At 39.8% G+C, this 14,005-nt stretch overlaps 2 protein-coding genes across 7 annotated transcripts in view; one reads left to right on the top strand and one right to left on the bottom strand.

The window, feature by feature from the left end:
* FLVCR1 (FLVCR choline and heme transporter 1) overlaps positions 1–14,005 on the bottom strand; it is a 33,069-nt gene that overhangs the window by 15,403 nt on the left and 3,661 nt on the right. For 2 of the 5 annotated variants that reach the window (XM_081489769.1, XM_081489767.1), the window contains 5 exons: positions 13,888–13,921; positions 13,299–13,488; positions 12,253–12,646; positions 6,658–6,802; positions 614–754 (listed from right to left, as the gene is read on the bottom strand). In XM_081489769.1, the coding sequence (XP_081345895.1) occupies positions 614–754; positions 6,658–6,802; positions 12,253–12,540 (574 nt within the window). In that variant the 5' untranslated portion in view covers positions 12,541–12,646; positions 13,299–13,488; positions 13,888–13,921. Of the gene's footprint in view, positions 1–613; positions 755–6,657; positions 6,803–12,252; positions 13,230–13,298; positions 13,489–13,887; positions 13,922–14,005 lie in introns of those variants that run through there. The other 3 variants (XM_081489766.1, XM_081489764.1, XM_081489765.1) reach the window with 3 other exon arrangements.
* SPATA45 (spermatogenesis associated 45) overlaps positions 13,361–14,005 on the top strand; it is a 33,091-nt gene continuing 32,446 nt past the window's right edge. For both annotated transcript variants that reach the window (XR_014053530.1, XM_081489797.1), the window contains exons 1-2: positions 13,361–13,419; positions 13,875–13,980. The gene's annotated coding sequence lies outside the window, so the exon portion shown is untranslated. The remainder of the gene's footprint in view (positions 13,420–13,874; positions 13,981–14,005) is intronic.

The following is a 14,005-nucleotide window of genomic DNA, read 5'->3' as shown; positions in this document are numbered from 1 at the left end:
CTATTAAATGCTTCTTCCTCAGCTACTGGGTGAATTTTCCTCTAGTGCACTCCCCTACACCTGAAAATATAAAGACAGTAACAGTGACATCTGAAGACAGAAATAGGGGGTACTGGTTAACAAACAGTGTTAATATAAGAAATAAACAGAACAAATGTGTTGGTGCCTATAGTCAAAGCTACAGTGTTAGGAGGAATATCTGTCTGCTAGGCTGAAAGATCTAGAAGGATGAGATTTTGATAGAATACTCTAGTTAGATGACAGCTTGCATAAGGCCAAAGAAAGGAATTATTGATGACATTTTCCTTACGGCGGTCAGAACTGTAATTCATAAAGGACCTAAAAATACCCTGGAAGAACTCATGAAAGAAGAAAGTGCTTCTGTCTTTAATAGCTATAACTTGTTTTTATTGTTTTAAAAATATGTTAAAAAGCCCATTCTGAAGTTTTTGCTTTTAGTTCAAAATTTAAGTTTATGACTATGTTATTATTATAGAATTAATAAACCTATTTCATTATCTCATTAATTAAAACTCAAACCACTAAAGGAAAAGAATCTGCAATGCTCAAAGGTTTACACAGACATCAACAAAAATAAAAGAAAACCACTTACCATAACTGATCAATAAAAGGACAAAAGGAATGTTTTTAAATAGGTTCCTTATTGATTTCACATAGGAGTACTCTCCCAGTGGACTGTCTTGGAGAACTGCTTGAGCCTGGCTTGGTGGATATTGAGGTTTTTCTTTGAATGCTGGAAACATACACGAAAAGGTAATTCAATATATGTGTCTTCCTTAGTGAGCAGACTAAATTTAGTTTAAGTTTAAAGTGGTAGTAAGAGCCTTTTATGGTAAGTCTTTTCATTTTCACTAATTTCTAAGTGAAGAATAGTTTGGTGTTATCATCTCAACCCTCTGAGACTGACTAAAACTCAGAGATTTGGCCATTTCACATAACTGAACTACAAAACCATCAATAATACTATGTTAAAGTTTGCGCAGGGATTATTCCAGTTTTAGTTAAGCAAGATTAATTTTTATTATGTTAAGTACTCTATTTCTAAATTTGGTTCAATTTGTAATTAGAGATAAGGTTAGAGATAAGGTTAGATATGAGTAAGCCAATATCTTACTGAGCTTTTAGATGACTGGCTTGAGTTAGTACCTCTTTTCTTCTAAAACCTGATATAAAGTTTATCATTTCTAGGATTGAAAGGGTCCAAGATGATTCACTGGAACAGAGCTAGGTCCTGCTTGCTGACCCACCTTGGCTGCATATGGAAAATCCAGGGGTAGAGCTGAGAAAAATAAAAGTATGATACATGGTTTCTGAGATCTTAAGTTCTAGTACTGCTCATTTCTATGGAGTTAGATCACACAACCTTCTCAGCCAGACATTTAGAGACTGCCCTTTTGCTGAGCAAGGGAGGATCTACCAACTTCCTGCAACAGATGGCAAAGGAGAGATTTCTGTAGGGTTTCGCTAGCTGGGAATCATGACTTTTTGCTAGAAGAGCTGATCTGCTAAGACTGGTACATCAGAAATTAAAATCTAGTTTTGGTATTGACTCAAATTTTTAAATTAAAATAGATTCAGTATTTCACTGAATCTAAAATGGTTTGATGTTGGCACTCAATGATGTTGGCAAGCATCAACATGGTTATATAGTTTTCACATAATCATGTCTCGATTTCCACCAATGTTACTTGCCACTGGTATTTTTTTACTGATACAAGAATATTTAACTTGGCTCAGGGCTGGGGCAATGGGATGACCCAGAGGGATGGGATGGGGAGGGAGGTGGGAGGGGGGTCCAAGAGGGGGAACGCATGTAAACCCATGGCTGATTCATGTCAATGTATGGCAAAAACTACTACAATATTGTAAAGTAATTAGCCCCCAACTAAAATAAATAAATTTATTTAAAAAAATAAAAAATTAATTAAATAAATAAATAAATAAATAAAAGAATATTTAACTTGAAATCTGCCCTCTTAGCAAACTTTTAACTGTATAATAAGTATTGTTAACTATAGGCATAATGTTATACGGCAGATCTCCAGAACTTTTTCATCTTAGATGCCACTGATGGATTGAGAATAAAGTAATATTTTCTAAAATATTAGAACTTCCTCTTTCTCTTTAAAAAGTGGCTATTTCTTTCTTCCAACAAAGAAGGCCTGCTTTGTAGTTTGACAGTGGGCTAGATCTGATGGACCTGACTGTCGACTGTAATCACGTAGAAATTTTTTAAAAATACAGATTTTGAGTCTACCAAAGGCTCAATGAATCAGGACATTTAGAACAGAACCTTAGAATCTGTATTAAACACAAAACTCAACACCCAACTGGGTTTGAAAATTACTGCAAGAGAAAGAAACTGTTCTTAAACTTTTACACAATATTTTAAATCTCTAATTCTATCTGCTGCTAAAAAATTTAAAAATTACAGTTCTTTGCTCATCAAACCATGGATTAATTATGATACAAAGAAAACATCAAGCTAAAAGACTTCTATTATTATAGGTCCTACAACTAATTCAAGAGGAGACATAACTCATAAATATTGAATTTTTAATATCCTTACATTGGAGGACTGGTGGACATAAAACCTTTAAGTGGTTGCAATCCCTCCTCTTCCTTTCACCCTATCTGCTCCTTGTACTGTTGAGGATGTCTGCTGTCTTTTCCTGAAAGACTCTTTGCATCCTAGTTAAGATAGGAGATATCTCTTTTTATTAATATTGGTAAAACAGAACTCACACGGTTTAAAACATTTCAGAATGTAAAAACTATGCTTATGATGTAGTCATGGGTGTTCAGTGAGACTTAAGTCTCTAAGATTTTTTATTTACTATGGTAAAATAAGTCTACATTGCTCAGATTTGAACTCAAATGCAAAATGAAAACAAGTTCTGGTAGTCTATAATTCCATTAGACTTGTTTTCTTAACACAAGGGTTATCTCTTAGTTTCAGGAAGTTAGCTGCTCTCCTAGACAAAATCAAGCCTTTATCTATTAGCTACGCAATACAGTAAAGTCAGGCTTCAGTCTATGAAGAAAAAGAACAATCAAAAAACCACTGATCTAGCACCCTTTTTATGCTGCATTGCTCCTTTCAAAAGATAAAATATATGCCTTTTTCTTTCTCCTTTGAAAAATAGACTTCTACCTTTTCCCCACCAACAAGTTGTGCAAATAAAATAATTACTTAATAAAACTGTTATTCTCCACCCTTGGCAATAGGCATGGAATAGGACAAAGGGTTTTCGGGCAACACATTCAAACTTCTTCTCCTATGATGAATAAGAAACAAATCTACTGTATTTAGGACCACTTCTATTTTTTTAAATCAGATAATATTATCTTTTGATTTCATTATTTGTACCTGTGTGATTCAAGCAGACATTACACATCTTAACTTATTATAAGACAAACACAGGTTTTAATCCTGGCTCTGCCTCAACTTACTATATGACTCTGAAGAAATCAATTCCTGCTTCTCAGCTATATAGCTTTCTCATCCATAAAATGGAGGTAATAACAACAAGCTGGTATGAGGATTACAAGATATAAAATATGTAAAAGAACTTTGTAATTATTGAACATTGTCCTTTTGAGGAATATTTATTTTTAAAAATCAGAATTTTCAGGGAACTCCCTGGCAGTCCAGTGGTTAGGACTCGGCACGTCCACTGCAGAGGGCACTGGTTTAATCCCTGGTCAGGGAACTAAGATACCACATGCTGCGCAGTGTGGCCATAAACAAATGAATAATTTTTAAAAATAAAATAAAATCAGAGACTTTTCTCAGGACTTGAAATTCTTATAGGCTACGTAAAATGTATTTCTATTAGAAGTTTATAATGGCAACCAATATATAAATATCTTGAATATAAGAATCAAAAAGTTAAAATTATGCATATATGTTATATACTCATATATTTTAAAACCTTAATATTAAATATTTTGACTGCCGTTAACTTTTGATTTATGTCATTTACTCATTTCAGTGAATCAGGATGACAAGGATTTTAACTGACATACTTAAGTGATACAGTTTACCGATCTGCATAAGAACAACTTTCAAATACAACAGCATTACCACTTACACAAAAGGAATCTGAATTGAAACAAAAAATTGGACTAAGAAAAAATTAAAATGATATGTTTGTATAAGTAACATTTTATTAATGGAATTAGACTGCCTAGGCTCAAATTTTTGTCCTTAGCATTTACTAACTGTGACCATGGGTAACTTACATTTACTTCAATTCTGTGCCCCAGTTTCCTCATCTATAAAATAGAAATGATAATACAGTACTGCCCCTATAGGGCTGTGAAGATTAAATGAAGTATACCATGTAGTATGCTTTTAAACATATTTAGAGCACATAAATCAAATGTTAGAGACTATAATAGTGTTCTCCCAATAAAAATGGGGTATTAATATGAAATTCAGTGGAAGTTGGGGTTAATTCTTAGAAATGTTAGATGGATTACACTTACAGAGCATGATCGGATTACATGGCATGAATCCTCAAGTATTTTAGGAAAAATGCTCAATACCAATTTGGTATCTGTCACATTGCTGAAAAGCATCAGCAAAACTAAATTATTTTATAAGATTTCGTTGGGTTTCCAAAGTATTTATGGGTAGAATTTAGAAGGAAGTAGGACTGCCTCAATAATTGAGGAATTTTAAGAAAGTAGGTTTTTAAAGTAATCCAGATTTTCCTCAACAGGAATTATTTAGTTATAAGGAAAACAGGTACATTTTAAATTTAAATGTCACAATTTTAAACTAGACTTGCATAACACAACTGTATATTATCTTGCTTTTATATACTATGTTTAGTATCATAAGATTGCAAGTCACCAAACAAAACTTGACAATGAGCTTTTTTTTCCTACTACGTTTCCATTCCATTTTTTTCCATTCTTCCCTCCCATTTCCACTTCCACTGTCTATTCATAAGCCATAAGTATATAAACAAGTAATTATATACATGAATAGCTCTCTTTTAATTTCTAAAATAACACGGGGTGATATGCCAATGGTCACACCTATTATTTTTTGTCCCACTCACTTAACAAATAAAAATCTTGCATTTGTAGCATCTCATATATATATATATATATGTTTAAATACATATGTGTTATCTATATGATTTTATATCTAGAGATATCTTATATACAATCTATTACTCTCACTTCTTCCAAAGAGATAAGCAATTGAAGACAATAAAAAAGGAAAACCGGAATTTATGCAAAGATACATAGCAATCAAAGGGAAGAGGATTTTATATTTTAATAATTCCCATTGCTAATGGAAGATCCATTTATGCAAAATGCATATAAACTATATTTCATCCAGCAAATCAAATATGGGTACCAGGAAAGTAGATAGAGGTATTTTTTTTACAAAATATAGATTTCTTTTAAAATTTTGTTAGACTGCCAAAAGACTACAAGGCATAATTTGTCCTTTTTCAGTAGTCAGCACACAGCAAACATGCCACTTCCTAACTGAAACATAAAAACCAACCATAGGTAGCCTGGACATGTCAAAATACTTCCAATGCTACCAAGAGAATATTTTGTTCATTATTTTACGGGAAATTAAATATGTGGGCTGAGTTTCCTCTCCCTGGGTCCAGTAGTTCATCTCTAAAGGCAACCTCTATCAAAACATAAATTTTCTTTGAAAACTGAGGATTTTTTAATCTGGTGATCCTAAAACTTGTATTTTTCATCACTATTATAGCCCTGGGTAAAAATTAATATGTAAAATTTGAAACTCCAGCTATAATGAAATTTAACTATAAATTTTAATGATTGAAAGACAGCCTTTCAACTTTACGGTTCCTTTCTTCTTCAAATCCATTTAATGATATACTGAGTGCCCAAAAGCCACGCTAGCAGCTGTATCACTTTAAGCAAGCCTCACCTATTCTTTTCCCTGAAATCAAAACTGTTTCCCATGAAAAACAAACTTTAAAAAGCAGACCTTCCCAAACCGTCTTCCAAACTGATGATGGCTGCTTGCAGCTGATCCTGACTGACTGCTTCAAGAGCCAGGCCCGGACGGGAGGACTCGGGGGCGGGTGGTGCAGCGGCCTAACAAGCAGACAGTTGCCACAGTTTGAAATCCTGCTGAACGGCTTGCTGCTGCCCAGGATCACTCTCTGGCCAACATTGTCAGATCCAGTTAATTGTTAAATTGGGGATCCCTGGAAGGACTTATCATTCAAAGGAAGGCGATGGCCTATTCGCATCATTGCAAAGCATGACAAGAACTTGTTCCTGGCGAGGTTAGCGTCTAAGATGCAGAACGTATAGACGGATATGCAAAGAGGAGGCAGGTGATATGCTTGAAACCAACAGTTATCGGGAAAGAAAAATTAGTAGGGAGATAAATGAGATGAATTAGTCTTCCAACCCTGTACAATATTAAGACAGATGTAATGGACAACAGCATATCCCTAGGGTTGCAGCATTCATGATCTAATCAAGCAAGTAAACAGCGAGAATGAAATAGGCAAATAGCACTTGAGATATTATTAGTACAAGTTTTCAGGGTCGGTTATTTTTATTTTCCTATGTTTGTCATGCACTTATCTAGTTAAGCTTTAGGGAAAGTAACTCACTTACCAATTACTGTTAAAATAAATAAAAGTGTGGCGACAGCTGATGTTCCATAAAACATGGTGCTGATATTACAAGCCAGCAGTTCTGTGTTATTCTGTGTATTGGGCACTAAAACTGGTGGCAGCAAAAAGCCAACTGCAGTTCCAAGCTGTAAAATAAACATATCTGTTAATTCTTCTTATAAGAGAAAAAAGTAATTAATACAACATTAAAAAAAAAACTCACTAGTATGTGTAAGGTGCTCTCATAAGCTCTAAAGAACCATGTTCTGATGTGTTTTTACCATTCTACTATTAAAGGAAAATTGCTGACAAATGTCTTCCCTATTCAATAAACATTTACTAAGCTCCAGTCACTCAAATGACGCTGCCATAAAGTTGTTTAAGATACACTCCTTACCCTTTGGCTACTTAAATCACAAAAGACAATAAAAATACACACACACACAAAATACTGAGAAAAGACAACCTACAGAATGCGAAAAAATATTTGTAAATCATATATTTGGTAAGGCTCTACTATGCAGAACATATAGAGAACTCTTACAGCTCAACCACACAAAAGACAAACGTCCCAATTCAAAAATGGGCAAAGGACCTGAACAGACTTTTCTCCAAAGAAGATACACAAATGCCCAACAAGCACATAAAAAAATGCTCAATATTATTAGTTATTGGGGAAATGCAAATCAATACTATACCCACTAGAATGGCAAATCAATACTATACCCACTAGAATGAACTGTGGTGTTCGAGAAGACCCTTGAGAGGCCCTTGGACTGCAAGAAGATCCAACCAGTCCATCCTAAAGGAGATCAGTCCTGGGTGTTCATTGGAAGGACTGATGTTGAAGCTGAAACTCCAATACTTTGGCCACCTCACGCAAAGAGTTGACCCATTGGAAAAGACCCTGATGCTGGGAAGGATTGGAGGCAGGAGGAGAGATGAGGATGAGATGGTTGGATGGCATCACTGACTCGATGGACATGGGTTTGGGTAAACTCTGGGAGTTGGTGATGGACAGGGAGGCCTGGTGTGCTGTGATTCATGGGGTTGCAAAGAGTCGGACACGACTGAGTGACTGAATTGAACTGAGAATGGCTATAATTAAAAAAAAAAAAAAACAGAAAATAACAAATGTCATGATGTGGAGCAACTGGAACTCTTGTACAATGTTAATAAGATTGTAAACAGTGTGGTGACCATGGAAAACAATTTGGCAGTTCCTTTAAAAGTTAAACATAGAAGTACTATATGATCTAGTAATTCCTCTCAAACTGAAAACAGGTATTGAATATTGCACATGAATATCAAAAGCAGTCCTATTTGCAATAGCCAAAAGGTGGAAACAACCAAACTGTCCATCAATGAATGAATAAATAAAATGTGGTATATCATTCAATGAAATATTATTTAGAGAATGAAATACTAATAGATGCTGTAGCATGGATGAACTTTGAAAACATGCTAAATGAAAAGAAATCAGACCCAAAAGGTCACATACTGTATGCTTTTATTTATATGAAATATTAGACTAGGGAAATCCATAGGGAAAAAGCAAATTAGTGGTTGCCAGGGGCTAGAGAGAGGGGGGAAATGAGGAGTGCTTGCTTAGTGGAACTGGGTCTTCTTTGAGGGCAGATGAAAATGTTTGGGAACTAGACAGAGGCGATGGTTGTACAACATTGTGAATGGACTAAATGCCACAGAGATGTACACTTAAAAATGATTAATTTTGTGTGAATTTCACCTCAGTAAAATAAAATTGGGCTGACTATGATAACCACAACAAGAGAAATAAAACCAAAATACTAAAGGAGCTTCAACAGAGCGAGATCCGATTCTTTGGAGGTGAGAAGGAAGGGCCCAAGACAGGTTTCAAAAAGGAGGCTGAGGCAGAGATAGTAACATTTACCAAATATTTCACTTTTCTCCCTATAAAAAGCTGGATAGAGACAATTAAAGGGGTAATTACGAGAGTGGTAAGTGCAATACTGTGACGAGAAGGCGAAGCTGTCAAGACTGTGAGGATCCAAGCAAGAATAGCAGTGGGAGTGAAAGGGACTCCACGAGCAGCTGTGTTGGACAACAGGTGTACAACTGAAGTATTCTAGGCCAGCTGGAATACACAGTCACCTTAGTTAAGAGAGTACTTTGGAGGAGCATCTTATATAGACTTGGGGTTCTGGAAATTTTTCTGAAGGGGCAAAGATCTGGATAAGAAGTCAGAGTTAGCCAAGTGAACAAGAAATGTTCCCAGTCAAGGACATCACGTACACAGGAAAGAGAGCATGGCCTTGTGAGAAACTGATCGAACCCAGGTCTCCTGCACTGCAGCAAATTCTCGACTGTCTCAGCCACCAGAGAAGCCTCGAGAAACTCTACGTAGTGCACAGTTTCCCTCAGAGCAGAGGAAGTCGTTCTGTGTGGAAAATGGGGGCTGTGCAGACAGGTGACGCTGAGCAACTGGCAGAAGGCAGATCAGGAAGTCTCACTTTGTCACCTCAGAGAGTTTGACATTTTTCCCCTAAGGGCAACGGAAGCCAATGCAGGGGGGGCAATGGAGTGCCCAGGACAGATCTGCACATTAGGAAGACCACACTGAATGAATGTGGAGAATAGAGGGAAGAAAGCAAGAGCTGCAGACAGGAAAATCAGCAAAGCTCTAGGTGAGAGCTGCAGGTGGCCAAGGCTAAGATGCGCCAGTAGAAATGAAGGGCAATGAGCTAGAAGACAAGGTAAATTTTGATTGGTGGGGTCATGTGGGAGTCAAGTGGAAATATCTGGCTGACCAGTATCTATATGAGTCTGAAGCTCATTAATTTATTGAATAAATTCTTATGGAGAAACTACAATGTGCCAGGCAGTATAATAAATGCTGTACATTCAGACTATGTGCCTACTTAATGAAACTGAGAATCTAATGGTGGGGATGGGAGATGAGCAATAATTAACAATCACTATGGCCCAGATGGTAAAGAATCCGCCTGCAATGTGTGAGATCTGGGTTTGATCCCTGGGTCAGAAAGATACCATGGAGAAGGAAATGGCAACCCACTTCAGTATTCTCGCCTGGAGAATTCCATGGACAGAGAAGCCTGGCGGGCTACAGTCCCTGGGGTCACAAAGAGCCGGACACGACCGAGCGACTGACACTTTCATAAATATATCAGACAGTGATAAGCACTACACAGAGGACTACAGAACAATGGTGTAATAATAGATCGACTGGACAACTCTAAATGGGATCCTCAAGAAACGCCACTGAATGATATTTAAAATGAATTTAAACTGAGAGCAGAGCGATAATAAGGTTGTAACAATGTAATCCTATGAGGAAGAACCTTCCAGGCAGAAAGAATGTTTTTGCAAAGGCCCTTTTGCAAAATGCAAGCTTAGTGTTGTTTAAGCAACCAAAAACATATTAGTCAAGTTTTGTGATCCCGAGTAAAGAATTTAGATTTTATTTTAACGACTATGGGAAATCACTGGAGTGTTCAAAGCACAGCTATGACACGATCTGATCTATGTTTTACAAGGTCCCCGCTGGTCCAGTGATTGATTCCAAGCTTCCAACGCAGAGGGTGCAGGTTCCATCCCTGCTCAGGGAACTAGGTCTCACATGTCAGAGCTAAGATTAGCCAAATAAATAAATAAAAAAGGTTCTCTTGGGAATTCCTGATAGTCCAGTGTTATGACTCCATGCTTTCACCGCTGGGGCAATCTCTGGTTGGGGAACTAAGATTCCACGAGCTGTGCAATGTGGCTAACACATAAAAAGTTAAAAGAAAAAAATTTTTTTTAAAACAGGTTTCTCTCAGGTTAGAGACTTGGCACTGTAGATGGAGAGAAAAAAAATAGGATTCAGGAATCAGGCAGACCTGAGTGTGAATGCTGCCACTAATGAGGTGTGTGGCTTTTGGAAAATAATTTTATCCCTTCAAGTCTCAACTTCTGTATACATTAAAGGAGAAGACTAATAGTTCCTATCTTACAAAATTAAATTAAATGAAACAGTGTGTGTAATGTACTTAGCATGGTACCAGGCTTAGTGAATGCTCAATAATGTTGAATATTATTATGAATGATCACTCGATAAACAGGCTAAAGATGCATAGCTGGGGGTCGTGAGCAAGTGCACAGCTACTAGAGACAAGAAAGGATGAGAATACTTAGGAAGAATGTAGGAGGAAGGCCCAGAGTGATGCTAAGTGTCAGAGGGAAATCTACCTATAAGAAAACATTTCTATTTACTATTCATGAAATAGATAATCCATAGGTAAGGAGTTGATATTTCTATCATGCTCAATGAAGTATTAATCTCGAACATGATTTTGTAAATGAAAAATATTTTAAAGAAACAGTTGCTATCCAAACATGCAGAAGCAACCAACTAAAATATGTCACAAATTATTTTGAATATACAACTAATTTCAAACTATCCCTTCTTCTGTACTTTTAACAGAAATAAATAAAAGCAGTAGGCCCACATGTAGAGTTCCTCTTTACATGGATTTTAAATAGATTTTACTGTGATCTTGAAACAAGTATCAGATCAGAAGTAAGAGAGTAACATTCTTTTGTTGCATAGCTGCTACTGCTACTGCTTAGTCACTTCAGTCCTGTCTGACTCTGTGCAACCCTACAGACTGTAGGCTCCTTTGTCCATGGAATTCTCCAGCCAAGAGTATTGGGGTGGGTTACATAGCTACATGTAGTGATATATGAATAGAGAGAGGTGATGTTTTTGCTATAGTTTTTTAACTTGATTTTTCTCAAGCTAAATGAACACTCAATATAATTTACATAAACTATCATAGGACTCCATATGCAAAATTTAAATTACATTAAAAGGACCATTTTGCAAATAACACACACACGTGTGTGCATGCACACACACACACACACACACATATTCTGCCTAATAATGCTACTGGAATGCTAATGGAATTTGAACCTATGGTGTTGGTAAAGTCTACGAAACACCTTAATGGAGACTTAGCAAAATAAGCCACCTTTTTACAATGGATTCCATGATCTGCGATTTGTTTTGCATTTTCTCACCATCAAAAGTTGGTAACTGGACACAGTAATGCTGTGAGGTCCTTATCACTAGAACATTTGGCAATCATTTATAAATGTCTGCTATGTACCAGGCACTCCACTGACTGCTAATACATAAAATTAAACAGAAGTTGTTCACATTGACCACTCAAACTAAGAACAAACTTCCTTGAATCCAACACCTTCCTTTTGCAAAGAATACACTGGTGACAAAAATAATGCCTACCTCAGTCTCATTCACTTCTGCACTCACAAGTGTTAGGCATTTATGGGCATATACCGTTAATTACTTTATAGGTAATTCTCAGAGATGACAAGGTAGTCTATTTTAAACTGGTTTTGAAAGTTCTGTTTCCACAAATAAACCAAAACCCCTCTTTCATCCAAGACTTCTTCCTATTTTACGACTACTCGTCTCCTCTCTTTCCTTTATAGAATGCCTCCTAAGGGTTCATCCATATTCCTAGACCCCGCGGCCTAAATCGTTTTATCTGATCCTTAAGGATTCGATTTCCATCTATCACCCAGTCCTTACCTGATTCCCTAGCACGGCGGTGGCGCAAGCTGTGGACACCTCCTTGGGCCCAAACCACACTGAAGCGATGTGGGAGGGCAAGCCGAGGATGAACACCTGGGCCACGGAGCACAGGCACTGGCCCAGCATGGTGACCCAGAAGAGATGCTGCTGCACGCTGACGCACTTGATCCAGGCGCCCAGGCAGTTGAGGCCGGAGCCCAGCAGGGCGGTGAGCCGCAGGCCTCTGGTATCCAGCAGCCAGGTGGCCGGGAAGATGAGGGGCACGTAGGCCAGCATGTACACCATGGACAGCCAGTCGATGTGCAGTGAGGAGACGTTGTAGAAGCCCTCGAAGACGTTGCTGATGATGCTGTACTGGATCCACTGGAAGGCGTTCACCAGGGAGTAGGCGCTGAAAATCAGGAGCACCACAAAGCGCCTCGGGGAGAGCGCGATCCGGGGCACCAGGGTGCCCTCGCCCGAGTCCTTGGGTAGCAGCCGGGCCTGGGTCTCCTCCTCCGGGGCCAGCGGAGTCTTCGGCCCGTCCGGGGTTCCCGAGGCGGCGGCCTTGGAGCTGTCCCGAGGGACCCCGTTCAAGGCCAGGCAGCCGGCCGTGGGCCCGTTCTGCGTCTCCGCGCTCACCTTTTCGGCCGGGGCGTCCCCCGGGACCAGGAGGTATCCGTTCGCGGGGGGGTGTCCGTTCGCCACCGCGGTCCCCTCCTCATCGTCCGGCCACGCCATGTCCCTGGGCTCCCCGGAGCCGCCGGGAGCCCCCGCTCTCCTCCCAGCCCTGCACCCCTCCCCCCAGCCGGGGCCCCGAGGCCCTCCCTGCACCCACCCCCTCAAACCCCCTACCCCTCGGCCCGGCGCTCCTGCGACGGTCTCCCCAGCCGGGGGAGCCTGGGTGCGAACCGAGAGCCGCAAAGCCGCGCCGCCGGAGTCTGCAGGCGAGGTCCTGGTCCTCAAGCACAGCCCCGGCGGGCGTCCTCCCCAGGGAGTCTACCCGGAGAACGCAGCGTCACCGCGCGGTGACGGACCGCGGGCCAATCAGAGGGCGCCCTCACCTGCGGGAACCAATCGGGGCGCGTCCGGAGGGGCGGGGCGAGGGCACGTTTTGCCGGGCGACGAGGAAGAAGGCCACGCTGGAGATCGCGCCGCTGGGTGATCGCTCCCTAGAAGGATGCTGTGGGTAGAAGTCCTCAGACTCGGGGATGGGCGGGCGGGCGGGCGAGAGGCGACCCTTGGATCGAGTAACTTGGGAGGGGAGCGAGGGGGTAGGAGAAACAGGGCAGAGACAAAGAGGCGGTCATCAGTCTCTCCGCTTAGAGGGGCTCCCCTAGAGCCAAGTCCGATACTGGCAGAGGACGAACCCTCCTTGGCCCAGTGCAGCTGTCTGTCGACGTCAGATCCTGCCTGTAGAGCTGACTGGACCACGTTTCATGAATTCGTGCTATCTCGGCATTGGAAAAACGCAAGAAAGCATTCTGTTCCAAGTAAAGAGATTTCTTCAGAAATCTGCCCTTGTGAAATTGGGATTTCCTGGGAATGTGTTGTGTCTGAGCAGGCCCACTTGCTTAACGGCCTCCCTTGCACCAACACTTGCAGTTTGTAGTTAACTGAACTCATTCTTTGGCTTCCAGGCACCAAACTTACTTTGAAAGGAATGTGCCCCACGCCATCATGGACTCTGGGGAATGAAAAAATAAAAATCAGACATACTCCCTGCTCTCCAGCGCACGTGGCCTTGTAAGTTTTTTTGAACAACAGAAAA

Source organism: Giraffa tippelskirchi, chromosome 5, assembly GCF_054371585.1.
Source record: "Giraffa tippelskirchi isolate mGirTip1 chromosome 5, T2T-mGirTip1v1.2.pri, whole genome shotgun sequence".
NCBI lineage: Eukaryota > Metazoa > Chordata > Mammalia > Artiodactyla > Giraffidae > Giraffa > Giraffa tippelskirchi.
The sequence above is the reverse complement of the archived record's forward strand: the minus strand, read 5'-3'. Positions and strand labels throughout refer to the sequence as shown.